Source organism: Melanerpes formicivorus, unplaced genomic scaffold (genome assembly GCF_026170545.1).
Source record: "Melanerpes formicivorus ecotype bairdi unplaced genomic scaffold, bMelFor1.0.p_v2 SCAF_23, whole genome shotgun sequence".
Taxonomy (NCBI): domain Eukaryota; kingdom Metazoa; phylum Chordata; class Aves; order Piciformes; family Picidae; genus Melanerpes; species Melanerpes formicivorus.
Genome location: NW_027142375.1, coordinates 5,571,965 through 5,585,947, shown reverse-complemented (window position 1 = coordinate 5,585,947; position 13,983 = coordinate 5,571,965). Strand labels below are relative to the sequence as shown.

At 40.7% G+C, this 13,983-nt stretch overlaps 1 protein-coding gene across 5 annotated transcripts in view; it reads left to right on the top strand.

The window, feature by feature from the left end:
• TAX1BP1 (Tax1 binding protein 1) overlaps positions 1 to 13,983 on the top strand; it is a 57,843-nt gene that overhangs the window by 33,412 nt on the left and 10,448 nt on the right. For 3 of the 5 annotated variants that reach the window (XM_068152383.1, XM_068152381.1, XM_068152386.1), the window contains 6 exons: positions 1,896 to 2,123; positions 3,435 to 3,581; positions 4,490 to 4,583; positions 5,642 to 5,760; positions 6,957 to 7,082; positions 9,187 to 9,258. In XM_068152383.1, the coding sequence (XP_068008484.1) occupies positions 1,896 to 2,123; positions 3,435 to 3,581; positions 4,490 to 4,583; positions 5,642 to 5,760; positions 6,957 to 7,082; positions 9,187 to 9,258 (786 nt within the window). The remainder of the gene's footprint in view (positions 1 to 1,895; positions 2,124 to 3,434; positions 3,582 to 4,489; positions 4,584 to 5,641; positions 5,761 to 6,956; positions 7,083 to 9,186; positions 9,259 to 13,983) is intronic. The other 2 variants (XM_068152382.1, XM_068152385.1) reach the window with 2 other exon arrangements.

The window sequence follows — 13,983 nt, the reverse complement described above, 5'->3', positions numbered from 1 at the left end:
CACAGTAGAATACCCATTAGGTGTTTCAGTTCCTGGCATACATCTTCCTGTTTAAATTCCTTTTGGACGAAACCAGTTTCTGTGCCTTGAGACTGTTCTGTCCTGTGATCTACAGTATGATAGGTAATAAGAGTTGACTGGGAGTTTTGCTTCCCAAACCTGGTCTTGGTCCAAACCAGAGAGTTAATTCATACACACCTTTTGAGGCTAGTATGTAAAAGTCAGATGATACTGGTGACTGTCTTGTGTATCTTACCTGTCTTCTTACAGAAAAAGCAATGTAGATCTTGAAAGAATCTAAATTGCATTAATGTGAGATGTGAATGTAAAATTTAAGTAGAAAAGTAGTGTTGTTGAGAATGGCAATGTCAGGAGGACAAAAAGGATGTGCTATCTTACACTGAGTTAGTGTTTCTTGCTTTAGTCCTCGTTTCTGAGTATGTTGAACTACTACTGTATTTTACTTTGAAGTAAAAAGATAGTGTGTGTGTGTGTATCTGAAGCAACCAAACATTTGTCATTCATTAATCTTGAAGTGCTTGTGGTATTTTTTTGGGGGAATTGTTAACATTTTTGCCTTGCACTCTGAAACTACAGATACTCAAATATGTAACTGATGCATCATGTGCTGACAAGAGCTAAGGAACAGGAGTTTGGGGTATTTCCTAGTTCATCCATCTCTAGAAAGGCTTACAAAATATATCAGTATTCCTCTGGACTTGCTGTGCTAAATGATTAATCAAAAATGAGCTAATAATGGACTAGAGATACCTGAATTTATGTCTGGACTCAAGAATATGAGATGCCTTCAGGAATCTCGGAGGTTACAAGTAGCTTATGGCAACATTGCAGTTTTGTTTTATTTTCGTGAGCCCAGCTTTCTCTGAAGAATTCTTGGTCAGCTGGCCCTTGGGCTGCACTGCAGAGCTGCAGCAGTGCAAAGAGTCTTAGTGCATGCTGTGGCTTGCTCTTTTTCATTCTTGGTTCCTTTGGAAAACCTTGCTGTGCAAGATCTTGGGAAATGGAGCTGTGAGGAAAAACATCCTAAAACTGCTTTACAGTATCTTGTATCAACCAGTTTTAGCTGTTGTAAGATCTCTTACTCTAAACCAGGACACTCTGTTACCTGCAGTGTCCTATGGTGGAGTGAACTTGGGTTTTGAAGCTGCATGACCACTTAGAATCATAGAATTGTTAGGGTTGGAAGGGACCTCAAGGATCATCCAGTTCCAAGCCCCCTGCCATGGGCAGGGACACCTCACACTAGATCAGGTTGCTCAGAGCCATGTCCAGCCTGGCCTTAAAAGCCTCCAGGGATGGAGCTTCCACCACCTCCCTGGGCAACCTGTTGCAGCGTCTCACTACCTTCATGGTGAAGAACATTGTCCTAACATCCAATCTGAATCTACCCATTTCTAGTTTTGCTCCATTCCCCCCAGTCCTATCATTACCTGACACCCGAAAAAGTCCCTCCCCATCTTTCTTGTAGGCCCTCTTCCAATACTGGAAGGCCACAAGAAGGTCTCCTTGGAGCCTTCTCTTCTCCAGACTTGTGCCCATTAGGAGTTCTATGGTGGTAAGAACAAAGATATTCTGGAAAACAGGTTTTTCTTTCTGGCATGTTTAAAACAAAAGCTGCCAATGTAACAAAAATCCAGGACAGGTAAAATACTTCCAATTGCCATTATGAACCATGTTTGCACACCAGCATTAGAAAAGAAGGCCAACAGGGAAAATGGTACTTGGGTACTAACCCCTTGATTGAAAGGTTTTGCGAAGGCCACTGGGAAAAGTAAATTTGTCTTCTTTTGACTGCTTCTAATCTCAATATCACTCTTCATTTAAGCTTTGAATTAAAAAATGATGGATTCGTTTCCTGCTCTTCTCTGTCCTAGGAGGATGCAAGTATTTTAAAAGAACAGCTTCGGAAAGCTGAGGATCAGATTCAGGCTAGCAAGCAAGAGGCTGTCCTCATGTCGAAAGAGCTGAGCGACGCGGTCAACGTGCGCGACAAGACGATGGCAGATCTCCACAGCGCGCGGCTGGAAAACGACGCGTTGAAAAAGCAGCTCACCGACGCTCTAGCTGAGCTAAAAAAAGTCACAGCTTTGAAAAATGAGCAGGTAAGTTGTCACAATTCAGCACTGAAGTGTGTCTGTGTTTGTGAAATCCAACAGAGCTAGCTGTGCCAAAGCTGGGCAAGAAAACACGCTGCTGGATGGTTAGCGCAAATTACTATCAAATCCTCTTACAGCACTCAAGGTGCTGCCTTAAATCAAGTGCACATTAGCTGATTTGGAAGAAAGGAGGTCTCTGCTGCTGCTTAGAGCCACTCCTTTCCACACTTGTGTGTTGTTTTCACAGAATAGCACAGTTTTTAGAATAGGATAGAATAAACCAGGTTGGAAGAGACCTTCAAGATCATCATGTCCAACCTATCATCCAACACCACCTAATCAACTAACCCATGGCACCAAGCACCCCATCAAGTCTCCTCCTGAACACCTCCAGTGATGATGACTCCACCACCTCCTTGGGCAGCCCATTCCAGTGGCCTTTTTTATCTGTATTATTTTGAATTCTCTCCCTGTCTGAATTCTTTTTAATGCTGCTGTGGCTCACACAAAAATACATTCAGAGTAGAAGATTGATTGTAGAGTTATTACTCTGTACTGTTCTTCCCTTGTGGGTGGATTCGCTCTTGGTTCTTTGGAGTACTTCCAATATTTGTGGTCATAGTTAATTTGCTTTAACATTTATAAGTATAAAAATATTAATGGAAATTGTCTTGTCTTGACTGTCTTGGATAAAAGCCTAGTAAGCTAATGTAAGTTTCATCATGCTGACTGCAGTGAGCTTTCTACTGTATCAGATTAACTCACTACTGGGAATACTGTAGTGATACAGCAGTTTGAAAAGGTCTGTTGAGCTGAGCAATAGTTAAAATAGCACAGTAAATATGAAGTGAACAGTACAACTCTCAAAAGAATTATTAGAGTTCAAATATCCAAGGATTGTATGTTTTTTTTCCTAAGAATTTAGGTTATAAATAGTCTTCAAAGTGCATCCTGGAAGAAGTAGCAGATGTTTGTCTATAAGATGTCTAGGATGCTTCTGGAAGGTATTCAGACTTTGGTATACATTAATGAACCTGTAGAATAAGAATCCTCTTTACCATCCTGTGGTGTTGTACTCATGCCTGTTTACTTCCTCAGTGTGCCCTGCTTGGAATCAGGTTCAGCACAGATGCTGTCTCTCTCAGTGCTCTACTATTCTATTCTTTCCTTCCCACAAAAAAAGAACCACCTTCTGTACTTATAAAGTGTGTTATGCTTTTTTTAACTGGGGGGGGGGGGAAGGGAGCTTTTTGGGGAACAGTGGTATTTGAACAAAATGGAGAAATGTAAAAGGTTTGGTTTGGTTTTGTTTTGAAGGAAACTTCAAACACGGTGGAGCTGGAGCTGCGCAGAGAAGTTGAAGATCTGAAGCTTCGTCTGCAGATGGCTGCTGACCATTACAAGGAAAAATTCAAAGAGTGTCAAAAACTTCAAAAACAAGTAAACAAGTTTACAGAACAGGCAGTAAGTAGAATGGGGGAGAATGGCACTTGCATTTTGTAATTTTTTTCAGCAAGTATTTAATTTCCTTCTGCAAAATCCAGTGATTTTTACTGATTTTTGTCCATAAAGTGAAATTATTTCTCTGAGTTGTTGAAAGCGAGCATAGAATTTATGGTAACTGGTGTATGTAGAATGCTAACAGAATTTGGGTGAACCTGTAAGCATAGCATTGTTCAAAGAAGAATTTTGAAATACAACCAGGGAAAAAAATCCATAATTACTACCTGTAATCAGTAGCATTGATTTTGACAAAGGGAGAAAGGTGTGTGAGCACTGGCAAGATGTACAAATGTGAATTCATAAGAAGGACAGACTTAAGCAGTGCTGCTGTCCATGGAGCAGTGGGGTGGTTATGGAGCTTTGATCCACAGATTACTTCAGAAAGTTGTCTTCTCATCCAGAAGGTCAATGGTGAATGAGGTGTCATATCAGAATGCCTGTGGCTTTTCCTTAAAAGTCTTTCACATCTTTGGTGATGTTGTATGTCGGGTCACAAACACCAGAGTTGGCTACTTTGGCACCGGGAGTCCAGCGCTCATTAGTAGCAGAGACTCCATTTTCAAATGCAATATTAGATTGAAGTTAATAGATCTAAGTGTAACTGACTCTCTGGAAAATGAGATATTTTTTTCCTACTAATTTGCTCAGAAGTTACTGTTCCTAGGGTAGAGGAACTTTTTAAAGTCAGATTATAAAAATGATAGACTGAGGCAATTTCAGTGTTGGTAGAATTAAATGTGTTTGTGTATTTATTATTGCCTCCTGTTTTAATGAGCAATTCCGTCTAGTCCATCTTTGGAGGAGATGATAGTGCAAGTATACATTACTTTGTGCTGTGACTTTCATACCAAAATTTCCTTTTCACAAAGAAAATTGCAGGGCATCAGCAGAAACCAACAGATGCATCTAACACTGAGACAGCTACTGCCATCGTTACAGACAAAAAGTTGTCGGCATGTCCAGGTATCAACAGCTTAAATTTTGTCTATTAGTATCAACCTGAAAGTATGTGAAGTAGTCCCTAATTGTACTTACAATATGAAATAGGTTCTGTTTTGAAGCAGTGATTAGAAACAAGAAAATTCACCTGAAAATCTTGTGTCCTCCATAAATAACCTCATGAATCTTTTTTTTGAAGCACATCCATTGGTACTTGTTAATGCCAGTAGGACTGAGCTCTCTTAATTTCTGCTTTGTAGTTAACACAGAGCTGGTTTTGCAAGATAATAATAAACAGTTCATTTAAAAGGGGGGGAAAAAAAAATCTTCCCCAAATTTGCCAGTTGTTTATGGCAGCGTGGTAATTTTGTAGTTATGTTATAGTGACTATCTACTGTAGCATTCTCCTGTAAAATCAAATCCACTTGAAAAGTTCTGATTATGTGATGGTAAGATCAAATCTATAGAGTATTCATGATCACAGGCAGTAGTGGTTGATTAGAAAATGTTCTGAAAGGTGACAGTTTTTATGCACTGTAAAATTCCTACAAAACTAATCATCTAAACCATAAACATAATAGGATAAAACTAAGCCTGGTTTATTAGTCAATTTAAAGTGATAAATGCCCCTAAATGCGTTCTTTCTGTGGGGCTATAATTGTAATTTCTGTTAGTTTCCTTCTGTCTTAACTAAATGCAAGTAAAATCCCAGCAAGCTGATGATGTGATGAGGTGAACTAGAGTGCTGAGGCATGGAATGTTTTTAAGGGAAACCAGTATCTAGCATGATACCATAATGTATATATTCTGGTGTTTTGCTTTCATGTGAGCTATGGGGAGAGATGTCCTTATGATCTTCTTCACTGTGCAAAAGAACTGAACACAGACATGCCAATGACTGCTGATCTTGTTTCACTAGCCACATGATGCTGATTGTCCAACTAATTATTTGCTTGGATACCATGGAGTAGTCTGCTCCTGATTCACTGTCAAATTTGGCCTCTGTCATCTCTCTTACACAAACTTTATGAAACAACAGCCAAAAAAATTCAATATTCTTGTTTTCTCTTCAATGTTCACAGTTAGCCCCATTTCATCTGACATAGTTTCGGAATTCATGGTAAAGGAGCAAGTACGAGAAATGAATAAAGAAATTGCTGAGAAAACAGAGAAGTATAAGAAATGCAAGCAGATGTTGACAGTAAGTAAATGGCTGCTTCAGAAAGCCAAATAGAAAATAGCTACAGGTGCTAAGTCTTAAAGCCTCAAAGGCCACCCAGCTGAGTTCCCTTCCTTGTTTGTGTGCTGCACTGCAGTTACAGTAGAGATCTGAATGTTTGAGAAGATGTTTTTATTAAGTCAGCTCTTGATTGCCTGTCCAGATGGGTTTTCCTCAGGAAAACCCAGGTGTAGTGAAACAAATGAGCAAAGCTACTCCTTCTCCTGTGCTTAAGACTTTGAATATTCAACCTCCCTCTCCACCCTCAGTTATATGTTATGTCTGTTTGCTTTTATGACCCAAATACAGCATGTTGCTATATGCCAGCTGATGTCTGGAACAAGTGTATAGGCTGTTCAAATATTAGTAGTCTTAGACTCTTACAGTGTTTTGATGTCCAAGTGGGTGCTACATACTAGCTTGGGGCTCAGTCATACATGAAGTCATACTTGTATGGACCAAAGTTGACGCCAGTGTTGCTGCAGCCACAATAGCAATGCCCTTCAAATATGTGTGTCAGTCCTAACTCAATATTCATTTAAGCAGTTTGGATATATGTGTAATGATGAAGTATTGCAGCAGTGACGCTGGTGACAAGCTGACTGTTGCAGAAAGCACTTCTTAAACAATTCTACATGTTGCCTTTTTTTCTCTGTTTATCTTTTCTCTTATTTATCACAATAAGATGCATTTCATTTTGGTGTTCTCTCCAGGATGTAACAACTGTCATGTAATTGCACTCATTACCCTGTGTATGGAGGGCTTAACTAATTCTTCTGTAGTGATGCTTGTGGAAAGCTTTGCCTTTTGACCTTCTGGATGAAAGATACATTTGGGTTGTAAAAGTTGCATGGGAAAAGTTTTCTGCTGAAGTGAAACACTTGATATTCATGATTACAGTGTAGTATTAGGATACAAATAAACTGGAAACTGTGAAGCTAAGAGGAATGTCATCTTGTTGAAAACTTGGGCAAGGAAAAAACTGTACTGAAGATAATCTATGCAGTGATCAGTGGACCTGTGCTCTTCATAGTCTTGAGTCAGGCTTGATTCCTTAGGGAAGCCCTTTGTAACTGGTCTTGTTCTGAAAACATGGAGTTAGAGTGTCCTTGTTGGGGATAGGAGGGAAAAATCTCTTTAATTGTAAATATTTCATGCTGTGCTACAAACTGCTTTAGGAGGAGAAGATGAAATGCAGTGTTTATGCTGATGAACTAGCCAAACTGGAGCTGAAGTGGAAAGAACAAGTGAAAGTCAATGACAGTATAAAATTACAGCTGGCAGCAATGGAGGATCAGTATAAGGTAAGTTACAGATTTTGTTCTTGAAAGCAATATCCTGTTCCTAACATGGTTGCTTATTGGAGTAATCTCGTATCACAGGGAGAAACAGGCTAGTTTTCTAATTTCCTCTTGCTTAATATAACATTAACAGGAATATTGATTGCCATATTTGTCTAAAATACTGCTTGCTGCATTACCAATGTGGTAATGTCTAATGCATTTTATCTGAATTAGCTAGAGATACACAAGATGAATGCCTGGATGCATTCCTGTGTGATCTGGTGTAGGTGATCCTGCACTGGCAGGGGTGTTGGACTGAATGATGTTTTGAGGTCCCTTCCAGCCCCTGTGATTCTGTATTGTTTTTAAAATTATGATAAAACCGCTGTCATTTGGAAGGTCTCAACTATAGTCTTAGTAAAGAGTCATGCAACATGCTCACCAAAGTCTTTGAGGTTCTGTGATACTAATACATATGCTGAAGTGAGTTTTTAGGTGAACAAGGATGAGATATGAGCAACAGATTTCTGTAAGAAGGGCTTTTATGCTTGTTCTCAGTCTAATGGTGATAGTGCAGTTGACAGGATAGGATGTTCTTCCCACTTTTGCCCTTTGGGATGAACAGAGATTAAATTGAGCTGTAACTATATCAGCTCTGCTAGGAGCTGATTTAGTTATTTCTATTAGAAATTACAGCAGTTTATAAAATCTGAATTATTCCACAGCTCTTTGTAGCAGTCTGTGGCTGTCATTTTTCAGCACTTTTCAAAGCTCTGTTTCAGTTTCATGAAATTCATGTACCTGTCCAATTTATTTAATCTCACTAATTAGAAGTGATCAGTTTATGTGCATAACTTAATGTAAAATCAGTTTGTGTGTTTAACTTCTCAACAGCAGGAGTAAGAAAGAACTGATTCCAAAACTGAAAGCATTTTGACAGCAATTCAAAACTTACTATCATTCAGGAGGGTGCAGGTGGTGAAGGAAAAACATTTCTCCTCAGTTGGTAGATTTCTCTCTGAGCTAAACTAGAGAGGGAATTTTGAAGTTGAAAACAATTGATAGGTGACTCTGTAGAGCATTGAGTTTATATGCTAGAAAAACAAATGAAGAGGCAATCCCCAAAGAAACTGGGATCCAAATAAAATAGCCCTTTGCAGAGAGAGATTATTGAAATCATCTGTTTGAAGCAAAGAGGAGTCCCTGAAGAATTGGGTAATGTGTCAGTCTAGTACTGGATTAGATAAAATTTCCATCATTTTCATCATAAGGATGAATTTTATCACTGACCTTTATTCAGGGTCCTGCATCTGGGTCAGGGCAATCCCAAGCACTGATACAGGCTGGGCAAAGAATGGCTTGAGAGCAGCCCTGAAAAAAAGGGCTTGGGGGTGCTGGTGGATGAGAATCTCAACGTGAGCCAGCAGTGTGCACTTGAAGCCCAGGAAGCCAATCGTACCCTGGGCTGCATCCAGAGAAACACAGCCAGCAGGTTGAGGGAGGTGATTCTTCCCCTCTACTCTGCTCTGGTGAGACCCCACCTGCAGTACTGTGTCCAGTTCTGGAGCCCCTGTGACAGGAAAGATATGGACATGCTGGAATGTGTCCAGGGAAAGGCCACAAGGATGATCAGAGGGCTGGAGCTCCTCTGCTATGGAGACAGACTGAGAGAGTTGGGGCTGTTCAGTCTGGATTAGAGAAGGCTCTGAGGAGACCTAATTGTGGCCTTCCAGTATCTCAAGGGGGGCTACAAGAAAGCTGGGGAGGGACTTTTTAGGATGTCAAGTAGTGATAGGACTAGGGGGAATGGAGCAAAAATAGAAATGGGTAGATTCAGGAGGAAGTGTTAGGAAGAAGCTCTTTACTATGAGGGTGGTGAGACACTGGCACAGGTTGCCCAAGGAGGTGATGGAAGCCTCATCCCTGGAGGTTTTTAAGGCCAGTCTAAATGTGGCTCTGAGCAGCCTGCTGTAGTGTGAGGTGTCTCTGCCCATGGCAGGGGGGTTCGAACTAGGTGCTTCTTGAGGTCCCTTCCAACCCTAACAATTCTATGATTTTCACAATATACCATGCAGGGAAAGAGTTTAATTACTAATGCAGAAACCTGAAACTTGTTTTCATAAAGGTTCAGCTGGCAGAAAAAGAGAGACGAATAAAGGAACTGGCCTCACAGTTTGAACTCTTTACCAGTGAGAAGGTATTGTCCCATTTCTTGTTATGTTTTGTACCTTAACACATAGGAGGCTCTTTGGTTTGAGGAACTGCAGTTTATTTTGGAGTGAGAATTGTTGAGTATTGTCTTTAAACATAGTTCTCTGTATTTAGCTTAAAGTAGAAGTTCTCTTAATACTAATAATTCTTTTAAGAATATATATATCATAATAGACCAGCTTAGAAAAACTGACTCAGCCTTTGACAATATTGTCATTTATTGTTTGGTAGCAGTGTTCCAGGATATTTTCCACATGAAATCTAACCAAAATATTACTGTGTCAGAATTTCTTTGTTCCTAGAGTTCTTTGTCTAGAATCATATTTCATCCAGGATCTAAAATGATTGTTTCTGTTTGCAGGTAGGGATTACTCTGTGTGAATTGGTAATCTGAGATTGCAGCTAGCTGTACACTTCAGAGAACATAGGAATTCCTATGTTCCCCCCCTTCTGTCAGCAACACCACTTTTCTACAAGTTTTCAGCCTCCTTCTTGCTTTACTCTTTGTATCTCTTAGTGAAAGAAATTCATCCCTCTTGTGTCTAGAGGTTGATACTAGTTTAGTACATGTGCTGCTGGGCCAAATAAAATCCTCTGAGCTCATGCTGCAGCCTTTTTGCTCTCTGAGGGAACATCAATTGGGAAAAAAAAACACTTGCAGGAATTTAATTTCTTGGAGACAGTCTCTGCCCTTGATACTTTAAGGAATTACTTGCTGTCAGGCAGCACTATTAGTAAACCTTAGTCCCTTTGGAATCCTGGCATGACACGTGAATGGTACATGCCCAGCATGACATTGTATTTATCAGCACTTGTTAGGTTTTTGTTTTTGTTGTTTTGCTTTTATCCAGTGGTGCCCTATAACTAGAAATGTAGATTTTTCAGCAGCATAGTTGCCAGGTTTGTCATGATGTGTGCATCATGAGGAGGGACAGGGATCTACTTGAGAGAGTCCAGTGGAGGGCTACGAGGATGATTAGGGGTCTGGAGCGCTGCCTTATGCGGAGAGGCTGAGAGCCCTGGGGCTGTTTAGTCTGGAGAAGAGAGGGGATTTAATAAATGTTTAAATCTCTGAGGGCTGGGTGTTAAGAGGAGGGGAAAGGCTCTTCTCAGTTGCGCCCTGTGATAGGACAAGGGGCAATGGATAGAAACTACAGCACAGGAGGTTCTGCCTCAGCATGAGGAAGAACTTCACTGTAAGGGTCATGGAGCACTGGAACAGGCTCCCTAGAAAGGCTCCTTCCATGGAACCTTTCAAGACACATGTGGATGCATTCCTGTGTGACCTGTGCTAGATTCTATGGTCCTGCTCTGGCAGGGAGGCTGGACTTGATCTTCGGAGGTCCCTTCCAACCCCTAACATCCTGTCATACAACCAGATCATTTGACATGGTCAGTTCTCTGCTTGTAATAGTAAAAGCAGCTTGAAATGTGACAGCAGTGACTTCTGTGAAATACAACTGGAAGAGTCTTTCTCAGGAAACAAAAACACAGGCAATACTGTAGTTTTTAAATGATGTTAGAAAACAGACTTCTGCCTTTAGGAACTCACAGCCAAATCAAATTCATTATGATTATTGTTAAAGCAGACATTCTGAAATACTAATGCTGATGTTCTCATGTTGGAAGTACCTCTAAGGTATTATATGGTATTATAAATTAATAAGGTTAATATAAATGAATAAGGTTAATTAAGCTAGGTTTTGATGAAAAGTGAAGTAACAAAGTGTCTTCACATTTGTTGGGCTTGTTCAAAATGCTTAAACCCAATATGAACAGATACTTAGGAATGAAACATCTTTCAGATGAAGCCAGCTAAGTGTTCTGTAAAAAAATTCTAGGTTCTCATAGTTAAATACTAACTTTTAAAAATTAAGAAGTGGTTGTGTTGATGGAGCTCATGTCTCTCTAATTCAGAGGAAACCCAAATGAAAGTTGAGTTCTGAGGAATCTAGTTTAGCTGGAGGGAGTAATTTTAAACACAGGAGGCGAACAACTGTACTAATAATGTATGGAGCTTACAAAGGCTTGCAGCTTTGTCCACCAAATTTATAGATATTTACACTGCAGAGAAGAATCAAAAGTGCCTTGCTAGACTGAAGCCAGGATTTAAAAGGCTAAGCACAGTATAGTAAACAGCTTTTCAATTTCTGCTCCATTATCAGTGTTTGTTTATAAATGTCACCAAACATAGCATGCTAAAGATGTTCATTTACTCTCTCTTCAAAGCTATAGAATTACTTGGCTCCTATTTTATTTACATACTTACAGCTTTTGAATTTTTTTTAACTTTTTTATTTTACTTGGTCTCTGCCCTTGCTATCTAACTTCTGACTAAGGGTATTTTACAGCACCTTTTAACAGTTTGTTTGATCTACATTCTGTTTCAATCCTATCTAAAGCTAAAACTGAAGTAGTACTGCCATTCTCTCTCACTCTCAGCTGTTTCCATGTTGCAGAAGAAATTGGTTTTTAAAAAGGAAAGTCTTAACTTTACTGGAAAGTAATTGTTCCTGCTTTGTACTGAGTAAAGATGAATTACTTAGATTTACATGCTTACTAAAAGTTTTAAGTTGTAGTCCTAGCCATTTCACCCCAATCATTTCACTCATGTGCAATTTAATCTATAAATCTAAAGTGACACTAGCATAGAATCATAGAATGGTCCAGGCTGGAAGGGACCTCCAAAGGTCACAGTATCACCAAGGTTGGAAGAGACCTCAAAGATCATTGAGTCCAACCTGTCACCACAGACCTCATGACTAGACCATGGCACCAAGTGCTACATCCAATCCCCTCTTGAACACCTCCAGGGATGGGGACTCCACCACCTCCCTGGGCAGCCCATTCCAGTGGCCAATCATTCTTTCTAGGAAGAACTTCTTCCTCACCTCGAGCCTAAACTTCCCCTGGCACAGCTTGAGACTGTGTCGTCTTTTTCTGTCACTGGTTGCCTGGGAGAAGAGACCAACCCCCTCATGGCTAAAACATCCTTTCAGGTAGTTCTAAATGGCAATAAGGTCTCCCCTGAGCCTCCTCTTCTCCAGGCTAAACACTCCCAGCTCCCTCAGCTGCTCCCCATAAGGCTGTGCTCCAGAGCCCTCCCCAGCTTTGTTTACCTGTATTAAAAAAAAAGAAATAGAAATCAACTTGTTCCTTTCAGCTGAGCTATTTTTCTTTTCATGTGGTTACCTCAGTAGCTGAAGTTGTGGTTTTAAGTTTCAATCTGAAGTCTTGGGGAAAGGGCCTGCTCCCATCTTTGAAGGTTTTGTGGGCGTTAGCAAATGCTAAACATGAACTCAACCCAGAAGAAAATGCTAACCAGGAAGAACAAAACTGTTGGGAGGCATCCCTCCTAACAATCTTGATTTTGTAATTAGTGGTTGCATTTTGAATTCGTGGGGTGTTTTTCTGGCTTCTGCATTGCAAATGGCACACTCCCCTGGCTATTCTTGGCATGCAAGCTTTCTCTCTCCTAACCCATTTTATTGAATGGAAGGGTGAGAGACACTTTTGTTTGAATAAATTACAGCTGATGCACTGACCACACAAGTCACTTTAATTACTGTCTTTTAACATAGATGTGACTTAGAATTCTAACGGTTTATAAGCTTAAAAAAAACCCTTTAGTAGTTTATAATAATTATTATCTTTAAGGAATAGTATCATAGTATCAGTCAGGGTTGGAAGGGACCACAGGGATCATCTAGTTCCAATCCCCCTGCCATGGGCAGAGACACCCCACACTAGATCAGGGTGCTCAGAGCCACATCCAGCCTGGTCTTAAACACCTCCAGGGACAGGGCCTCAACCACCTCCCTGGACAACTAGGGCTTCACCACTCTCATGGTGAAGAACTTCCTCCTCACCTCCAGCTTCATCCCATTCCCCCTAGTCCTATCACTACCTGAGATCCTGAGAAGTCCCTCCCCAGCCTTCCTGTAGGCCCCCTTCAGATACTGGAAGGCCACAATTAGGTCACCTCGGAGCCTTCTCTTCTGCAGACTGAACAGCCCCAACTCCTTCAGTCTGTCCTCATAGGAGAGGTGCTCCAGCCCTCTGCTCATCCTCGTGGCCCTTCTCTGGACACCTTCCAGCATGTCCATATCCATGCAAGAATCTAGAATTTTAACTATGTTAATTTGTATAAGAGTTGTGTTTGAGCTTTTTCCTGGGGGAAAAAAAAAAGTTGCCTTTCTACCCTGAGTATTTACAGAATGGGCTCAAACGAAGTGGCCATTTAACCCCCTCAGTAATCTTCAGATTTTTACATTTTGCATGCAAATGTTGAATTTTGGAAGCAAGCTACTCACAAACCCTTGCTAAATTCTAAATATACAATCCTGGTGCTCAGCACTGGTTAGGCCACACCTTAAGGACTGTGTCCAGTTCTGGGCCACTCAGTTCAAGAGGGATGTTGAGATGCTGGAACATGTCTAGAGAAGGGCAACAAAGCTGGGGAGGGGTTTGGAGCACAGCCCTATGAGGAGCAGCTGAGGGAGCTGGGAGTGTTTAGCCTGAAGAGGAGGAGGCTCAGGGGAGACCTTATTGCCATTTAGAACTACCTGAAAGGATGTTTTAGCCATGAGGGGGTTGGTCTCTTCTCCCAGGCAACCAGTGACAGAAAAAGAAGACACAGTCTCAAGCTGTGCCAGGGGAAATTTATGCTGGATGTGAGGAAGAAGTTCTTCCCAGAAAGAGTGATTGGCCA